The 17824-nt window shown below is 47.0% G+C and overlaps 2 protein-coding genes across 2 annotated transcripts in view; both read right to left on the minus strand.

The window, feature by feature from the left end:
- Positions 1 to 1130: 1130 nt before the first annotated feature.
- On the minus strand, positions 1131 to 9303 carry TMEM101 (transmembrane protein 101). Its single transcript, XM_063136479.1, has 4 exons — positions 9155 to 9303; positions 6865 to 7045; positions 4240 to 4386; positions 1131 to 3113 (listed from the first exon to the last, which is right to left on the minus strand). Exons 1-4 carry the CDS (start codon positions 9301 to 9303, stop codon positions 2805 to 2807), a joined length of 786 nt encoding a protein of 261 aa, XP_062992549.1. The 3' UTR covers positions 1131 to 2804.
- Positions 9304 to 14302: 4999 nt separating this feature from the next.
- Positions 14303 to 17824, minus strand: part of ETV4 (ETS variant transcription factor 4) — a 41260-nt gene continuing 37738 nt past the window's right edge. Inside the window, exons 9-12 of the mRNA XM_063138776.1 lie at positions 17205 to 17273; positions 16146 to 16315; positions 15695 to 15796; positions 14303 to 15068 (exon numbers count right to left, since the gene is read on the minus strand). Coding sequence (XP_062994846.1) covers positions 14856 to 15068; positions 15695 to 15796; positions 16146 to 16315; positions 17205 to 17273 — 554 coding nt within the window. The 3' untranslated portion in view covers positions 14303 to 14855. The remainder of the gene's footprint in view (positions 15069 to 15694; positions 15797 to 16145; positions 16316 to 17204; positions 17274 to 17824) is intronic.

Raw genomic sequence — 17824 nt, forward strand, 5'->3', positions numbered from 1 at the left:
TAAAATGAGTACCCAGCTAGCTGGGGTAAAGATAATAACGGCTGGGGAAGGCAACGGCAAACCACCCCGCTATAAGGCCTGCCAAGAAAACGTCAGCGAAAGCTGGCGTCTCTCCAAGAGTCAGTAATGACTCAGTGCTTGCAAGAGAGGTTCCTTTCCTTTCCTAATCACAACACAGCATGTGGCATATTTTCATCATACCTCTGCCTCTTAGTATCACAGAATCAAAGGATAGTAGAGTCGGAAGGGGCCTATAAGGCCATCGAGTCCCACCCCCTGCTCAGTGCAGGAATCCACCTTAAAGCATCCCTGACAGATGGTTGTCCAGCTGCCTCTTGAATGTCTCTAGCATGGGAGAACCCACCACCTCCCTACGCAACTTGTTCCATTGTCGTACTGCTCTAACGGTCAGGAAGTTTTTCCTGATGTCCAGCCGGAATCTGGCTTCCTGTAACTTGAGCCCATTATTCCGTGTCCTGCACTCTGGGAGGATTGAGAAGAGAACCTGGTCCTCCTCTGTGTGACAACCTTTAAAGCTTGAAACTAGCTACAATATACTGGGATTTTAGCCTCACCCCTTTACCCACCACTGGAATGAGGGCTCTGAGAGCTACTTTGAAATGCCATTTGGGCCTCTGACTGGGAGATGTTCCCCACTCCGGTCTATAGTAACAGAGCAGTCTTCCCCAGTCTGGTGCCTTCCACACGTGTGGTACTGCAGTTCCCACCATCCCCACGCAGATTGCTGCAGGAAATGGTAAGAGCTGCAGTGGAACACATGTAGGGGGCACCAGGCTGGGAAAGGGTGTAATAGAGGATCTCTGAATGCATACATGGGGCAGAATCTGGCACAATAAGACGCCGGTTTGTCTTTCCTATTCTGCTAAGGGCACCTTGAAAATGATAGCTGTAGGAACGCTGTGCTTCGGCCAGTGCTGGCCTGCAGGAGTGTTGCAGCAACCTGAACCCCACTGGTCCATGCAAGCCCTGCTTGTTCTTGGCCTGTTGGGTTCCATCAAAGACCAGCCAATGTTTGGAAGAGAACAGAGCGACAAGCACCCGAAAAACCTCCACAAAAACACATAGCGAGAAGGACTGAAATGAGTTTATTTCTTTTAAATAAAACAAAATGGTTCGGGAAAGTTGCAGCAAGGCAGAAATACTTGCTGACAGGAGAGAGAGGGAGTGCAGGCGATGGCATTTCCACAGCCTCCAATTGCGGAACAGCGGCGCTTTCTAAGGGCCGGCTCACTCCCCATGCGCCCACGTCGGAGTGGATTATAGGGAAATCCCATCGCATCCACGCTGATCACATAGCTGGGTTTTTCACGAGACACACGCCAGCATCTGCCTCGGCTGAACACCCACTTCCCAGCCCCGCACTTCAGTGGATACATGGAAATCCAACCCAACGTTCGATTCACAGAAGGCTGTTCTCATGGGTGCCCTGAAAAGGCAGTATTCCCTAGTGCATTCTGCCCTGCAATGCTATTGGATCGTAACTACAGAAGCAGAAGGTTGCGTACACGCCTGCGTGCACACAGACAAACGGCAGCTAGATTGTGCACCGGCAGCAGCATAGGGAACCAGACTAGGTACCAGGAGAGGCAGAAAGTGTATGCAATTGCAGCCTGACGCCCCAACCCCCTCACAGCAACCCCCCATGTGCTCTTAATGGAGCAATCCATCCATGCGTTGCTTTTGCTGGAAAGCGACCCACCTCCAATGATGCTAAATTTGAATATACTGGGCAATCCCTTCCCCCATTTTTCCTTAGTTCTTTTCATGAGAAAAAGGAATTGTGGGAGGAAACGCTACGCTTACAGCGATTACTCAGTGCTCAATACCAAAGCCTTCTAACATAATTTGGGCCTAGAGGTCATAAGTAAAAATGAGCCAAGCACAGTCTGGCAAATAGGTAAGAAACCCATGACTGCAGAGAAGCAACTGGGATATTAAATTACTCTACTTCTCCTTGGGAGAGAGGAATCCTGAATCCTCGCCTTACCAAAGTTCTGCGATTAGTGCTGGAGATGGGGGAGAAAACACCTTACAGCTGCGTTGCTGCATTGTCGGCAGAGGTCTATCGTTACAGAGCCTTGTCAGCTGCAACAGCAAACTGCTTTCCTAAGCTCCAGAGAGAACAACACGTTACCGAACTGGTCACGGGTTCACTTCATACCTGCCTGGAAGAATATTATGCAGGTTTGTAAAAGCGTTGGTCAAGAGAAAGGCAGCCCATGCAAACAAGGATTCTGTTGTATATGTCAGCTTCTTGGAGAATGTTCAAAGGTCAATATAAAGGACTGCATGATCTATGCCCACCTCCATCATCTAGATACTGCTGAAGAGAGAACAACTAAGAGTCAAAAACTCTGTTTCTTTGGCTACCAAACTTCAGGCCCTGCAGCATGCAAGATGGTTGCACAACCGTGTCATATTTAAACTACTGAATGGACTGGAAGCAAAATCCAACCCATCGACACAGCTGGAGACAAAAAGTGGATGCCTCCATCATGAAGACAAGTGCCTTAACCATTTGCTCTCTCGGTTGGCTAGGGCATACGAGGGTTGCTGGACTGTCCACAATAATGAATATAGGAGTGACTCCAGATTTTGAGAAACCCACTAGTTCATTTAGCTGCCAATGGGAAAGAACAAAGAATTTTTAAGATGCTGTAAAAACAAAAATAAATAAGTGATGTTTTTTAATAAAAAAAAAATCCCGAGTCTCTTTTCTGCAGTGCCCCTCCCCCCTCATCCCCAAATCAAGCACCATGCTCCAAAGTCTTGCAGGTCTAGTCTCAGCCATCAGTGGCCAAAATTATGGAGGCCCCAAAGATCCCAACATTCTGCCCAATCAGCTTCATTTGGTTCCAGAATTCAACTCGGCGGGAATCGTGCCAGTAGCCCAAGTTGCCGTCGATGAAGAGAACAACCAGAGGGAGAATGACCGACAGGATCTGGGCGGCCGTAGTGATGTAATAGCCAGACAGGAAGGAGAGGGCGAGGACACCGTAGAGAACGAAGAGGAGCTGCAAGGCGATTTCCCCTCCCGGGATGCCACTGAGGTGGGCTAGGCGGTCTTCCTTGCTGTGCTGAAGGGAGTAGGCCTGCAAAAGAAGGGAGGCATACTAAGAGGTAAAAAAAGATGGACTTTCTACTTACACAGCTGCTACATAATCCCCACTCCCTTAAGTCCCTGCAGCCTTGAAGGAGGCAGTGGGGCAGCCACTCCTGAAAAATCCTTCCCTGGATCCAGAGATTTATACGAACTATAGTCTGATCACAATATGAAGAGCCATGCTGGATCAGACCAAGAGCCCATCTAGTCCAACGTCCTGTTCACACAGTGGCCAACTCATGAGAAACCCACAAGCAGGACATGAATGCAACAGCACCCTCCTACCCATGTTCCCCAGCAACTAGTGTACACAGGCATACTGCCTCCGATACTGGATGCAGCACATATCTACCAGGACTAGTAGTAGCCACTGATAACCTTCTCCTCCAGGAATTTATCTAACCCCCTTTTAAAACCATCCAAATTGGTGGCCATCACTACACCTTGTGGTAGTGAATGCCGTAGTTTCACAATGCACTCTGTGAAGGAGTCCTTCCTGTTATTTGTCCTGAATCTCCCACCAATCAGCTTCAAGGGATGATCTCAAGTTCTAGTATTTTGTGAGACGGAGAAAAATGTCTCCCTCTCCACCTTCTCTCCACCATGCATAATTTTGTACACTTCTATCATGTCTCCCCTTAGCCTCCTTTTTTCCAAGCTAACAATGCCAGCTCACAGGAGAAATGGTCCAGTCCCTTGGTCATTAGTTGCCCTTTTCTAGACTTTTTCAAGACCTACAATATCTTTTTTTAAAGCATGTTGACCAGAACTGTTCACATTATTCCAAGTACAATAAATGAAATAAATATAATAAATGAAATGAAATGAAAAATGAAGTGTGGTTGCACCACAGAATTGTAGCTAGTATGCTGGCCAATTATAGGAACTCTGTACAAAACCCATGTGGGCGTCTCCCCTTTATTGTTTTATTTCACGTGGATCTTTGGTCATTTGTAATGAAACCCAAGTGGGCAAATGCCGTCTCCTTCCATGGTTTGCATCAGATCTTTCTCCAGGCCAGACCTGTTACATCAGCCTTCTGCAACCTGTTGGACTACAACTCCCAGCATGCCCCAGCCAGAAAAGGACTACCTGGGATTCTTCAGTGTACATACCACGCAAATGAGGTAGATGCCAATGAAAACCTGCCCAGTGGACTGCAGTGACCTGTTCCGTGGTTTCTGGCGGTAGATCTCCCCAGCGCCACTTGCCAAGACCAAGAGGCCACCAATGATGGCTATCGTCCGCGAATACATCCTAACCTATGCAGGTACCACAAGACAGACATACAAGTTGATGAAAGCTGAACAAATCATGTGTACTACAACACTATTATTATTATTATTAATTTATATAGCACCATCAATGTACATGGTGCTGTACAGAGTAAAACAGTAAATAGCAAGACCCTGCCGCATAGGCTTACATTCTAATAAAATCATAATAAAACAATAAGGAGGGGAAGAGAATGCACCAAACAGGCACAGGGTAGGGTAAACAGGCACTGGGTAGGGTAAAACTAACAGTATAAAGTCAGAACAAAATCAAGTTTTAAAAGCTTTAGGAAAAAGTAAAGTTTTTAGCTGAGCTTTAAAAGCTGCGGTTGAACTTGTAGTTCTCAAATGTTCTGGAAGAGCGTTCCAGGCATAAGGGGCAGCAGAAGAAAATGGACGAAGCCGAGCAAGGGAAGTAGAGACCCTTGGGCAGGCGAGAAACATGGCATCAGAGAAGCGAAGAGCACGAGCGGGGCAATAGTGTGAGATGAGAGAGGAGAGATAGGAAGGAGCTAGACAGGAGAGATAGGAAGGAGCTAGACAGGAGAGATAGGAAGGAGCTAGAGAGGAGAGATAGGAAGGAGCTAGACAGGAGCTAACTAGGAATGCTGGTTTACTGCCTCATAGACATAGTAAACACAGCATCACACCCATTCAGATTCTCAATCTTACATTATCACGAGGGGGGGGGCGTTCTGTAGTCTCCTGTCAATGGTATTCTCAAATATGAAAGTTATTGGCTTGGCTCTCCTCTAAATAAACTGAGATATGCACGAATCTTCTTAAGCTCCACTCATACACCTCCCCTTCTCTCCTCAGCACTGAGATTAAACCAGGAAATCTACCACTGACCACAATTTCTCATTATGTCTGAACCACTAAACTATGGTTACCAGGAACAGACATAATTGGGAAACTGTGTTTAAAGGAAGGGCTGGTGTGAGGATGAAGCAGGCGTCAAGCTGGGGAAGGCTGCTCCATAGGATCAAACCATAAGCCTCCTAAAGTGACCTGCGGGATGGAGCATCTTTTTGCAAAGAAAAGCTTACACAGGCCTCCAGGTTTTCAAAACTTCAAGAGAGAGACACCCAAGAGGGAGAGGGAGATGGGGGAGGTGGGGAGAGATGGAGACTCATTCTTGCTCAGCACACTAGAATTTGGGAATTCAAAGAAAAGTCTTGGATGTGGTTCAGGTCAGAAAAACGAGCATAACCAGCCTATGTAATTCACAGCCACAGGATGGTGTACTAGCCACTCGCTTCAATACTGTATAAATCACAAGCAGGGAACCTGTGCCTCTCCAGATGTTGTTGGACTACAGCTCCCACCATCTCTGGCCATTGTCCGAGATCTGAGGCTGATTGGAGTTGGGGTCCAACAACCTCTGTATAAATGATTATACATTCATATAGGGTAGATGTATGAAAGCTAGTTCCCTACCATGATAAAGTAGACATGAAATTTCCATACACCGCTGTTCACTCAATTTGGAGGGTGGGAAGAGACAAACGAGAGGGGTGCGCTCCCTTTATCACACTCTAATGGCAACTATATTAGAGGGATCCAGCTAGAAATGGGCTTTTAATATGATTCAGCAAGACAGCTTTTACAGTGAAGGGTAAAACAAAGAGAGGTCCTTTACTCCTGACCTCAGCTAATAGCATTTCTGCAGGAGACTGTTAACTGCTAATCAGCTGCATCTACTTTCGGTTTCTTCGCATAACTGAGATCCGAGCGCTACATAAGGAGCTTTTCCTGCTTTTCCACTACATAATCTCCAGGTGGCACTGTAGTACAGCGGAATAGCGCAAATACACAAGCCGAAATCGGGCTTTCTTTTGCTTTCACAATTAAATGCTGCATTCTCACTGCTCTAAAAGAAACTTGCTGAAAGTGCTGGTGAGACACAGAAGCAGAACTGGAGGGTTACAGTGGCATCTTAAAAGATAAGTAATCATGAGTAGGGAACAAGTGCATGATAAATGCCTTGTGTAGAAAAGCTGCTAGATGCAGAGGGAATTCAAAAGAAAAAGGTGGGAGCAAAGGTTATGCAGGACCTAAATGTACTTTGACATGATCAGGACGAAGTTTTGGGGGGGGATAAAATTTAGAAAGCTGCTAAATTGATTTCTGGCATTGAAAATTAATACAAAAATTGGCACACTTGACTTCTAGCAAAATCAGGAAAGTTCAGAAGGAGGGCATGCATGTGGTCTAGGAACATGGAAAGCTGCTTTGCACTAGGTCAGACTATTTATTCATCTACCCCACTCTGACTGGCAGCAGCCTCTCCGGGATCTCAGACAGAGGCCTTTCCCATCACCTGCGACCTGGCCTTTTTTAAAATGGAGATGCTAGGGATTGAACCAAAGACCTTGTGCATTAGAAGCTTCCCCACTCAGCTATGGCTCTTTCCGTCTCCTGTACAACAGCCTTTGAGAACCTGTGAGCCAAGGATGCTCTCACCTTCAGCCAGTCTCCGTAGTGTGCATAGCCACCAATATATGCTGTATACGTGCTGATCGCCAACTGTAGGGCAGCCCCCAAGGCAAACCACCGACGCTTCACCCCAAAGGACATGAAACTGGCACATAGCACCGCTGCACCCATGTCAACGTAGAGAAATGGGACAGGGATGTCAGGTTTTCTGGGTAAGGAAATAAATGTAGAAAATTAATCTACATGGGCACTCAAAGTAATAAACACAGCACAAGCAGAAGGAGGGAGGGAAAAACAGGTCTCTGTGTCTTTTATTCTCAAGAAGTAGACCTAGATACCAATACAATTAAAGGTAACTTTTTCTTAACAACAGCTAAAAAGCTACCCAGTTTTGAGTCCTAAATGCAACATTTTAAAACTGCTGGAAATGCAACATCAAGCTAGTTACATAGGCTGTGGAATTCACTGCCACAAGATGCCATCTTGAAGCTCCGAACCTGGAGAGATTTTAAGAAGATATGGCATCAATAACGCCCCAGTTCTCTGAACCTGGTCTTCAAACGTTGCTACATATGATACCTCCCCTCTGTTTTTCTTCCTTTTCTCAGATTTCTAGCATCACCTTTCTTCTTACCACTCCAGTTAAATTCAGTGATACACTGAATACATGCCAAAAAATGCATGGATTTGCCAATACGCTTGGAAAGCTATTTGTTCAGGTATCCATCCTACAGGCTTGTAAACAAGCTCATGTGGTCGCCTTTGGCAATTAAGAACCACCTCCAGACAACCTAGCGTGGAAATCTTTGAAAAATGGAAGAGTAATCCCATGACAGCTAACAAAACAAAACAAAAACAAAATTATAATAAAGCCAAACAGACACACAATAAAAACCACAACAAATGAAGCTGCAGGTTAAAAAGCAATAATGTGGCACTAACTAAAAACCCATAAAACAGCAATAAATTTCCCTAAGAGAGGGAGGGGTGGCATTTATCATAAAAGCCACCACATGACATCACAAGCCTGGGAGAACAGAATGCATGCCTAGGTAAAATGTTCCACAATGTGGCGTCCGCTACAGAAAAGGCCCTCGGGTAGTCACCAGTCTAAACCTCGAAAATCTTAACTGATGGGCAAGTGCATGTCAAGCAACACGGTCCTTCAAACACCCTAGGCCAGGGATGTGGAAAGTGTGGCCCTTCAGATGTTGCTGCACTGGAACGCCTATCTCTCACCATTGGCTATGTTGGCCAGGACTGATGAGGCTGGCAGTCCAGCAATGCCTGGAGAGCCACACGTTCCTCACCAATGCCCTAGATCAGTGATTCCCAAACTTTTTCAGGTAACTGCCCCCTTGGTTCCACAAACTCACGCCCAGTGCTCCCTGCTCGCGGCCCCTTTAAATGGGAAGCACCTGCCGCAGGCTTGCCAAGGCAGGGACGGAAAAGAGAGCGAACGCTTCTGTTTTGCAGCCGGCGTGGCGGGGCACACCAAGCAGGGTATGTCTCTTCATTAGCGTTTTGGTGCTTTTGAAACATTTCAATTCACCATTCAAAGGACTCTTCTTAAACGGTATTAATACATGTGTGGATTCTTCCCCTATATGGCTTGGGACCAAACTACCTTCTCCCATAAAAATGTCCCTGGGTTTTAAGACCTTCTGGAGGTGCTTCTCGGAAAAGACCACCGCGAGCGCCCCTGCCATCCCTTTGCCTCTTAGTACCCCCCTGCCGCCCTCTTGCCTCTTAAGGCCCCCCTATGCAATCCCACCACCCCCACGGGGGCGGTACCGCCCACTTTGGGAACCACTGCCCTAGATTCACTACTGGCCCTCTCCTACCTATCCACTGCAAGACCCCAGCACTCTCCCACTCTGATACAGACCCTCATCAGGTATCCCCACATCCTACTTCAGTATCTTCTCTAATCAATCAACACCTCTTCCCTCAAATTCTTGCAGCCCCCTTAATACCTAGCTCTGCCATCTTCCACCCTTAAAAGCATCCCAGTCTTGGCATGCCACACTGCTATCCCCCCGCCCCTCCCAATTTGAGATCCTGCAACATAACTCTCTCTCTCCCCCCATACAGTCCACCATCACTCCAAGCACTATCCCACCTCTCAATATTGGAATTCCCCCCTACCGCGCGCTCTCCTCCCACCCCTTTCATGGCCTTCAGGAAGTCATCCCCTTCCCCCAATCACCAATGTACGGGGTGGGTGGGGGTGAAGACATAAGCAGCTCTCTGCACACGCTCAGAGGCGCCCTCCACCCCTCGCAAGCGTGCTGGCTTTCGAGGCGCCCTCACTCACCGCCGGGCCTCGGCGCGCTCGGCGTTGAGGAGGAGCCCGCTGAGGCAGTGCCAGAACGGGAAGCGCGTGAGCAGCACCGACCCGACCCGCATCAGCATCCGCAGCGCCCCGCGCCGCCGCCGTCCGGAACCCCCACTGCCCGCCGCCATCTTGTCGTAGGGCGGAACTCCTGGCGTGCCCCGCTACCGGCAGCAGGCTCGCTGTCGGTCCATCAGAGCGTCGCTCCCATCGAGGACCGTTCCCAGAAGCTTTCCGAACGGGAGCTGATCCCTCAGCACGAATGGTTCCTACCTTCCCTGTCGTCCTGCCAGAAACCCATTTACTTCGGCATCTAAAGCGCCACCCTTTCTCCCAAAGTGGGAGGTTGCCGCCTCATGTTTTATTTTTCATGCCTTGCAGAGCTTCTACGTTATTAACAGCGGCAGGGCAGGCAGAAATTCAGCAGGCAACATCGCAACTCTATGCTGGGAAGACTGCACCAGTTGAATTTGCACCACTCACGCAACCTTCTGTTCAGTGGAGGCTGGTGGCTCCGATGTCGGTGGGCTTTGAATCTGCTGTATTAGTCAGACCCAGTCAGCATTCTAAAAGAACTCTCCAAGGTGCTGAACCGAATCCCAAAAATAGGCTCAGCTCCTAGGATGGCTCCTATAGAGTTCTGGCTGAAACCCAGAACAGATTCATAGCCTCACTGACCTCGACGCCACCAGTCTCCACTGCTTCCGTTACTTCTTATAACATCACTAATCTGGCCGTCGAGGAGTTTAAATCTAAAATTTTACAATGTAGAGACAGTAGAGTAGAAGCAGGGATAAAGGAGGGACGTTTTAATAGGGTAGCCTTCCCCAACCTGGTGCCCTCCAGATGTTTTGAACTTCAACTCCCATCATCTCCAGCCAGCATAGCCAATGGCTAGGAACGCTGGAGTTGTAGTTCAAAACATTCTGGCAGGTCCTAGGTTGGCTAAGTGGGCCATAGGGGATGAAGATAAAAGGCTTGTGCCAAAAAATTCACAGAACTAGGAGATTTGAGAAGGAATTTGAAAGAAGCAAGACAAATCGTTCTGGGAAGGTGTTCGAGGCACTGGAGACTGGTGGCTCCGAATTTAGTGGGGTTGTGAATCTACTCTGGTTTTCAGGTAGAACCAACCCGAGCTCTAGAAGAGCTATCCAAGATGCTGAACCTGCTTTGGGGATAGGATTCAGCACCTTGGATAGAGTTCTGACTGAAATCCAGAGCAGATTCACAGCCCCACCAAAATCGGAGCCACCAACCCCTACTGGTTCCAGGCATACAAGTAAAGGAGGAGGAAAATGGTGGAATTGTCTAAGGGAGCAAGATCCTTGGGTGCCAGGGTGAGCGGAGGAGCAAATGTCATAGGCAGGGCTGTATTAGGCTATGACAGCAGAGAGATAGAGAGGGGGTTCTCTTTTTCATTTCTGCAGGCCAAAACCCAAGCCAAGATAGAAATATTAGTAATGCTTTTATTGCTGCCTGTGCCAGATAGGGGGGAATTGATCTGGCCTGTTTGCTTGTTGGTGTTTTTACTAAGTTGCATGTGCTAATTCATGCCAGTATGTGCAGATTTCCAATCAGAATTAAGAGCAAGCTTTCAGCACGAAAAGCAGGAGTTTTACTTGGAGGGACATACTATGCTCTGTTTTCTTTCAGCTTAGAAGAGGGGAAGGGTACCTGTGCCCCCGTCCTCAGATTTTGTTCAGTTCCAACTCTCCATCAGACCCAGCCGGCATGACCAGCTGTCAGAGGTAGTGGGAGTTAAAGTCCAGCGACATCTGGGGGTTCCCTCTCCCTAGTTTAGATATCCTTTCTTTAGTGTTCAATCCTATGCATGCTTAGACAGAAAAAAAAGTCCTACAACTCACAGCATTCACCAGTCAGCCAAGCATGGGAATGCACCCTTAATGACTTACTAAATAAGGACAGGGTGACCAAAGGTTATCAGGGACACATGGTGTCATGTGGTTGGTCTGCAACATCCACCACTTCACTCCCCTTTCTGCAATATATAACTACCCTTACCTTCACATTCCCCACCCCCTAGGATCCGGTGAAACTGTCAAGAGTGGTTTCAGCAGCAGCAGCTTTGGAATCAGGTGAAGCAGCAACATCAAGGAGGAAATCTTACCAGATAAGAACATAGGAAGTGTACTGGATCAGACCAAGGGTCCATCTAGTCTAGCACTCGGTTCATACAGTGGCCAACCAGCCATCAGCCAGGGATATGTTCCAGCAATATGTTTCTCTCTCCTTACCTCCCTCCACCTCTGACCCACAGCATTGGTGCACATAGTAACATTTTAAATAAATACATAATGAATGACTGAGGGTTTGGTAAAGCTGACTAAACTTTTCTCTGGCCATGTCAGTTTCATCTGAGTCCAAGCAGAAGTGCAGTGGGAGGGAAGGTTAGGATGAATAAAATGGCAATGCAATGCAATACCTACTCATAGCTATAGGGAAAGGAGAAGGAACCAGGGAAGGAAGCTACCCAGCACCTCAGAAGAGTGACTGAAGAGACACTTTGATATGGAAGAAAAGTTAAAATGCAGAAATAAAATAAAAAGGCAGTTAAAATATGTCTAACTTGGGGGATGAAATGGGTGTAAATTAGATTGTAATTGAAAATTAGATTGTAAATCCATGTACCTTCATGGTCATCAACTGAATTTAAAAACCTGTGCAAGTACATTTTGAACAGCATCTGTGTCGTTCACTCATGCACACCAACAGAGGCAGAGCTTCTCCAAAGTGGTACATGTAAAGTTACCTTGTAAGTAGTTCCACAGGGCTTAAATGTGGATATGCTATGATCTTCCTGGATGACAACGAACAGCAGAGGCCAAGGACAACTCAGACACAGCACAAACATACATATATATATATATATATTTATATATATATATATGATCAGCTGCTACATGCAGGGACCAGAAAAATGGGTGACAAATGGGGAATGGAGCACATCAGAAACTGGACGCATCTTCTGAAATATCTACATTTAGGGTGACCATATGGAAAGGAAGACAGGGCTCCTGTATCTAACAGTTGCATAAAAAAGGGAATTTCAGCAGGTGTCATTTGTATATATGCAAAACCTGGTGAAATTCCCTCTTCGTTACAACAGTTAAAGCTGCAGGAGCCCTTCCCTCTTTTGTACCTAGTCAAGAGGGCAGGGCTCCTGCATTTGTTCTCCTTTTCATATGGTCACCCTATCTACACTACGGGAAGAATTTAGTATTGAATTGAATCACTTTTTCAGAGATTGCAAGGCAAAAAGCCCTCAGAAAGACCTTGGCGTTCTGTCAAGGTTCAACTCGAACAGGAAGCCCTTTTATGCCCTTTCCTGTCCAGGAGGAGCCAATGGCAGCCTGGGTGGGTGGAGTCTGTCCAGGATCTGAGGGTACTTCACTGAGAAACTGCCACCTGCAGTTCAGTGTCTCACCACATGGAGCATCTGTCCACACAACCCAGCAGTTCCTGACACTTGCCGGATTGTATGTTAAGAAATGGAAGTACAAGGAATTCTGGGTGATCAGCATTGCCTTTTCATTCTTCTGGGGGGGAAATGACACTCCTGTTCTTGAGTAGTGAGTAAACAGTACAGAAAGTGCATCCCCCTCAATAACCCTACAGCAGTACCTACGACTGTTTGTTCATATTCAGATGCATGTGGGACATATGATTAATTTAGGAGAGTGATCTCATGGGATGGAGGAGGGAAAAATAAGAATTGAAATGAATTTGAAGAAAATTAAGATTCTAACTAAAATTCATGTTTAAATTCTCCATTCTTCATTATATATGCGATTCGACTGAGGAGTTGAAACTGATGTTTAACACATTACGGCCTGTTGAATGTTAAAGTATTTTGTGGGTTTGAACCCCTCCCCTGCCACTAAAGTCAAATTTCCAATGCTAAGTTTGAACATTTTTTAAAATCCAAATTTCTGAAGTTTCTGGAAAACTCTTTAATATTTTCTGATACATGTTCTCTTAAATTATGTACCTTTTTTTTAATGTAACACATAGCGTGAATGGATTTTCTGCATCCTCTTGGCTGCTAAAAGACTGATACTACAGTATTGGAAAGATCAAAGCTGACTGCCTATAATGCAGTGGATTGAAGACCAGCAACATTTGAAAGAGTGTTATATAGGCGCCGTTCACAAATGGACATATTTGGATATTTGATCTGTCTTTACTGAAGTTTGTGTGTTGTTGACTCTTTTTCCCCGCTTTTTAGAATGTTGTAGTATTGAAACCGAGGCCTTTAAAATATGTAGTTACACTTGCATTTTATTTGTGTCTTATTGCTTTGTTGAAACTTACAATATTTTTTTAAATAAAAAAATCAACTTCACAAATATGAAGCTGAGATATTTTAAATGGAGGTTTAAGGCAGGGGTGGGGAACCTTAAGCCCAACAACCAAATCTGGACTATCTAAGGCCATACCTCCTTCTCCTTGCCCCACCTCTTTCCCCCCAAACACTGATTATTTGGTGTTTGGGTGCAGTTTCGCCCCATTCCAAAAGGTTGAGATGCCGCTCATAAGGCGCAGTTATTGGCAGTAAGTAGGAGTGTTAAGCGAGAATAGGCTGGTATTTTTCCGTATTGATGGCCCACCATTGGAATGCTCCCCCCTCCAGCTTCTCTGAAATGAAATTCACCCTTCGGGCTGAAAAAGGTTCCACACTCCCCCCTCTAGGGAAGGCCTCCCCTCTGTCTCAGATATATTCACAGCGTAGCCCCTGTCGCCTTGCCACTAGGGGTGGTTCCAGACATGTGTTTTTTTAAAAAATCCTGCCATCAGCCTCCCTCATTCCTGGATATTATTTATAGGGCTCCTGACAACCTGGTATTCCATTTACAACCCTCCTGTGCTTTCCCACCACTTTTTCTGCCCTTCCCCTTCCCCTGTTACTGGGGTTGGGAGGGGGAAGCTGTTAAGGAGGAAAAGACGGAAAGAGATGCCCAATGCCTTTTGATAGGTAGTGCTGGTGTCATCCAGCTGGAAGCACCCAAAGGCACAGAGAGGACATGGGTGGCACCACTGAGGTGATTCAATATGCAAGAGCTTCACCAACCTTCTCTGCTGAATGCTTTAACATGGCAATGGGTAGTTCTGTCCTGGTTGTGTGACTCCCAGCCCTCCCTCCCCCAAAGCCTGTAATCCAACCACAGACAGCCGTTTAGCCACAAAGAAGCCTTTTCGAATTTCTGCATATTCCAACAGCCGTAGCCTGGCAGAATCCCATTTAATCAGACAGACTTTGCCTCTTTCCCTGGTTCGAGCTTAGCATCATTCTGGTTTAGTCACCAAGATAACACTTTTAAAAAAACAGTGTACAAAGCACTTTGCAATCTTTATCTGGTCTGTCCTCACAACATCCCTGTGAGGTAGGCGACAAGTCCTTGGAGAAGCTGAAAGAGAGGCGACTTGCCCCAAAGTCCACCCAGCGGGGAGAGGGGGGCAGTGGCTCCAGTGGGATTTAAACCCAAATCTGAGCCCTGCTCTCCAGGTACTGGACCACACGGCTTCTCCGTTCAAAAGGCAGCCTCCACTGTACGTTCGGATTCAGTCTTAGGAGAGCCAAGGCCATAATCTACATGGGTGATTACTGACAAACATCTTCATATATACAACTCGCCCATTTCCGCTCTGTCCCTTCTGTGGCCAGTTAGTAGGTGTAGCCTTTCCGGTAAGGCTGCGCCCCCAGATCTTGCAAGTAGGCGACCCCTTCGTCCAGGTGGGAGAGAGGCACCGTGTCTTCCTCGCTGACGTGCCACTCAAACTCAGCCTTCAGGGATGGGCGCTGATTGTCGGGGAAGGCGAGGGAGAACAGTGCTTCAGGTTCGCAGACAAATTTGTACACATAACGTTCGCCAGCCACCTATTGGGGGGGGGGGCGCGCAGGGGAGAGAAACATAAGAACTATAGCAGGTACTTCTTGGCAAATCCCCGCATGGATGACCCACAAAATAGGGTTGCATACGTTCTATGCTCTATATGTTCAATGAAACACTGCCATGGTTTAAACCTGGGTCCTCCTATAGCAGGGGAGCAGAACCTCGCCTGGGGCGCAGATGCAGCCCTCCAGAGATTCACAGGAACACACACACACCCTTTCCCCTGGCCATCGATCGTTTGATGGTTTCCTGGATTGGGTACAGTTTTTTCTTCCATTCACAAAGGTTGGGAGGCTTCTCTGAAGGCTCCGCTCCTGGCAGTAAGAGTATTAAGCTAATACATGCTGACAAATTTATCCCGACCACCGCTGGCTTGTGGCCCTTGAGAGCTCCTCCAAAAAAGAGCTCAGGTCTCAGGCAGAAAGAGGTTCAACATCCCTGTTCTACATGCAAAGCAGTGGTCCTATCTCTGAGCTGTGGGAAGGAAGGGGTCTCAGGGAGTCTGGTTGTTCCCTAGTGCGTAAGCTTCCAGCCCACACCGCTGCTGAGCTTAAGCTACCCAGGACTTTCAACTCAACTCACAGACTCACTTCCGACTGGCGAAACCAACCTTTTGCATGATGCCCTTTTCATAGTAGTAGCGAAGCGAGCGGCTCAGCTTGTCATAGTTCATGGCCGGGCGGTTCTTCTGGATGCCCCAGAGTCGGGCCACCTGTGGGAACAATCCAGGGTGGGGAGAAGAGGAGGAAATGAATCAGCCCAACATTTAAAATGCAAGGCAGCCCGTGTCAAGGCCCTGGAACCTCAACCAAGAAGCCTCTTGTCATCATGGATCTGAGGGGGCTGCCGTTTGCCAGAGCCTGCAAGTTAGACTGGTGAGGAGGCAGACCCTGAGTACGTGCAGAGCGCCCTTTCTTTTCCAGCAGAGGCCAACTGCAAATTTATGCATTTCTGGAGTTGGCTTGCAAACAGGGAGAAGCGGAATTCGTTTAATTATTGCAAATCAAAATCTATGAAGGGTGGTAAAAAAATATTTCAAGAAAAAGAAGGGGAAATCTCACCTCCTCTGGTTCAATGAGTTTGAACTCCATCCCCCGGCCTGTCCAGGCAATAAAATGGGAGTTGCTGGGGTCGTCCAGCAAAGCCACCAGGAACTGCCAAAGCTGCAGAGAGCCCCGCCGCTGATAAGGGGGGCCTTCACGGAACCCACTGCTTTCTTGCTTGACGTCCCCTGTCAAGCACAGCAAGTACAATGAAAACGAGAAACACCCCTTCTTATTATTTTTTACCGTTTTTCCCAGCCCTTAATTTGTGAGAAGAGAAGTGTTTGTCATTCAGTCACATCTGGGAAACCAAAAGCTAATTTCTAGGCTTTGCTTTCCCTTCAGTAGTTGAGTGAAAGGCCTTCTGTACATGCTCAAATGGTTGCCCCTTTATTGCTGCTCCCTGTCACAGTGTACTCAGGTGGTGAGGGCCAATGACCACGTAGACAAAAGGGGACCACTGAGAAACGAGACAGAGGGCTTTTGGCGTGCTGCGTACTTTCGCACAAGGTTTGAAAAAGCACAAAGAAAGCTTTCAAAAAACCCCAAGGGGACAAAAGACCTCACCACGACAGAAAAAAATAATCCCTCAGGACTACAGAAGTTTATGTATCCATTAGAAAAGAAAAGCATAAAGCTAGTGTAAGGAGTAGATATCCAGGAGAACAGCATGGCTAGCTGAAAGAACCACTGCCTCCCATACGAACTCTTCTTCATATGGTGGGAGGTGACACGCTAAGCAACGGTGGTTAAGCATTTTGAGCTAAACATTATGTTGTGTGAACCATGACTTAGCGTGTTGTGTGAACTATTCCTATGGTGACTACATATCCATGGTTTCAACACGCTCACTAACCATTTGCTGCAAAAGGCTTAGCGGCCTAACCATGGCTTAGTGTGTTGTCCGAACAGGCCCATCTACGTTCCGATTCAAATTCAAAATTTGCGGACTGTTGTGATTTTTAAACAGAATCCAGCATTTATGCAAACTGTGTTCTTAGCACAAACGTGCAGCCCATGGACCAGACAGGACAGCCACCAAAGCAGCTAAAAGCCCAGCACAATTTTGTCGCTGACCTTCAAACTTCTCAGGGACAACACAAACGTCATCGGTGAACGGCCGCATCTGTTTCTCATAACTGTATCCTGCGAAAAGGAGAAACAGACAGTGATCTGACCTGCAGCAGGAATCTTTAATGATCCCTTCTGGGGATAGAACAAACCATCAACAACTTCATCATCCAGGATTAGCTGCCAGAATGTTCTCCCAATGCTCCAGTTTGGTTAGAGATGGTCACATGACAACTTCTCCTGCCTATAAAAACTCCTGGTCCATTGGTGATACATTCCATTGGTGCAGGAAACTGAGGGTGGCTATGCTTCCTGGTGATCACCCTACTCTAGGCGTGAGGATGGGCCATCAGAGCACAGGTCTATCATGGCCGGCACTGTTTACTACTGGACTATGGTCCCTCTTTCTTGGAATCCCATCTTTTGTGCAATCGGAATCCAAACATGCCTGTCACAGTAGTCCTACATTCAGGACCAAGTAAGAATTCAAGCCTGACACCTGCAGCCACTAAACATACAAAGCCTTATATAACTTTGGACCAGGACACCAAGCTGGCTACCTGCCCCTACGTGAGAGGAGACCCTTATTGGTGTTTCTTCCACAACAAAGCCCATTCAGCATTTCC

The sequence above is a fragment of the Elgaria multicarinata genome, chromosome 11 (assembly GCF_023053635.1).
Source record: "Elgaria multicarinata webbii isolate HBS135686 ecotype San Diego chromosome 11, rElgMul1.1.pri, whole genome shotgun sequence".
Lineage (NCBI taxonomy): Eukaryota > Metazoa > Chordata > Lepidosauria > Squamata > Anguidae > Elgaria > Elgaria multicarinata.

Excerpts from the sequence above, each read along its gene's own strand:
- TMEM101 (XM_063136479.1), bottom strand. The coding sequence starts at position 9,303 with ATGGCGGCGGGCAGTGGGGGTTCCGGACGGCGGCGGCGCGGGGCGCTG. Across the intron at positions 7,046-9,154 it reads GAGCGCGCCGAGGCCCGGCG|AAAACCTGACATCCCTGTCC; the intron begins GTGAGTGAGGGC and ends TTCCTTACCCAG. Across the intron at positions 4,387-6,864 it reads ACTACGGAGACTGGCTGAAG|GTTAGGATGTATTCGCGGAC; the intron begins GTGAGAGCATCC and ends GTACCTGCATAG.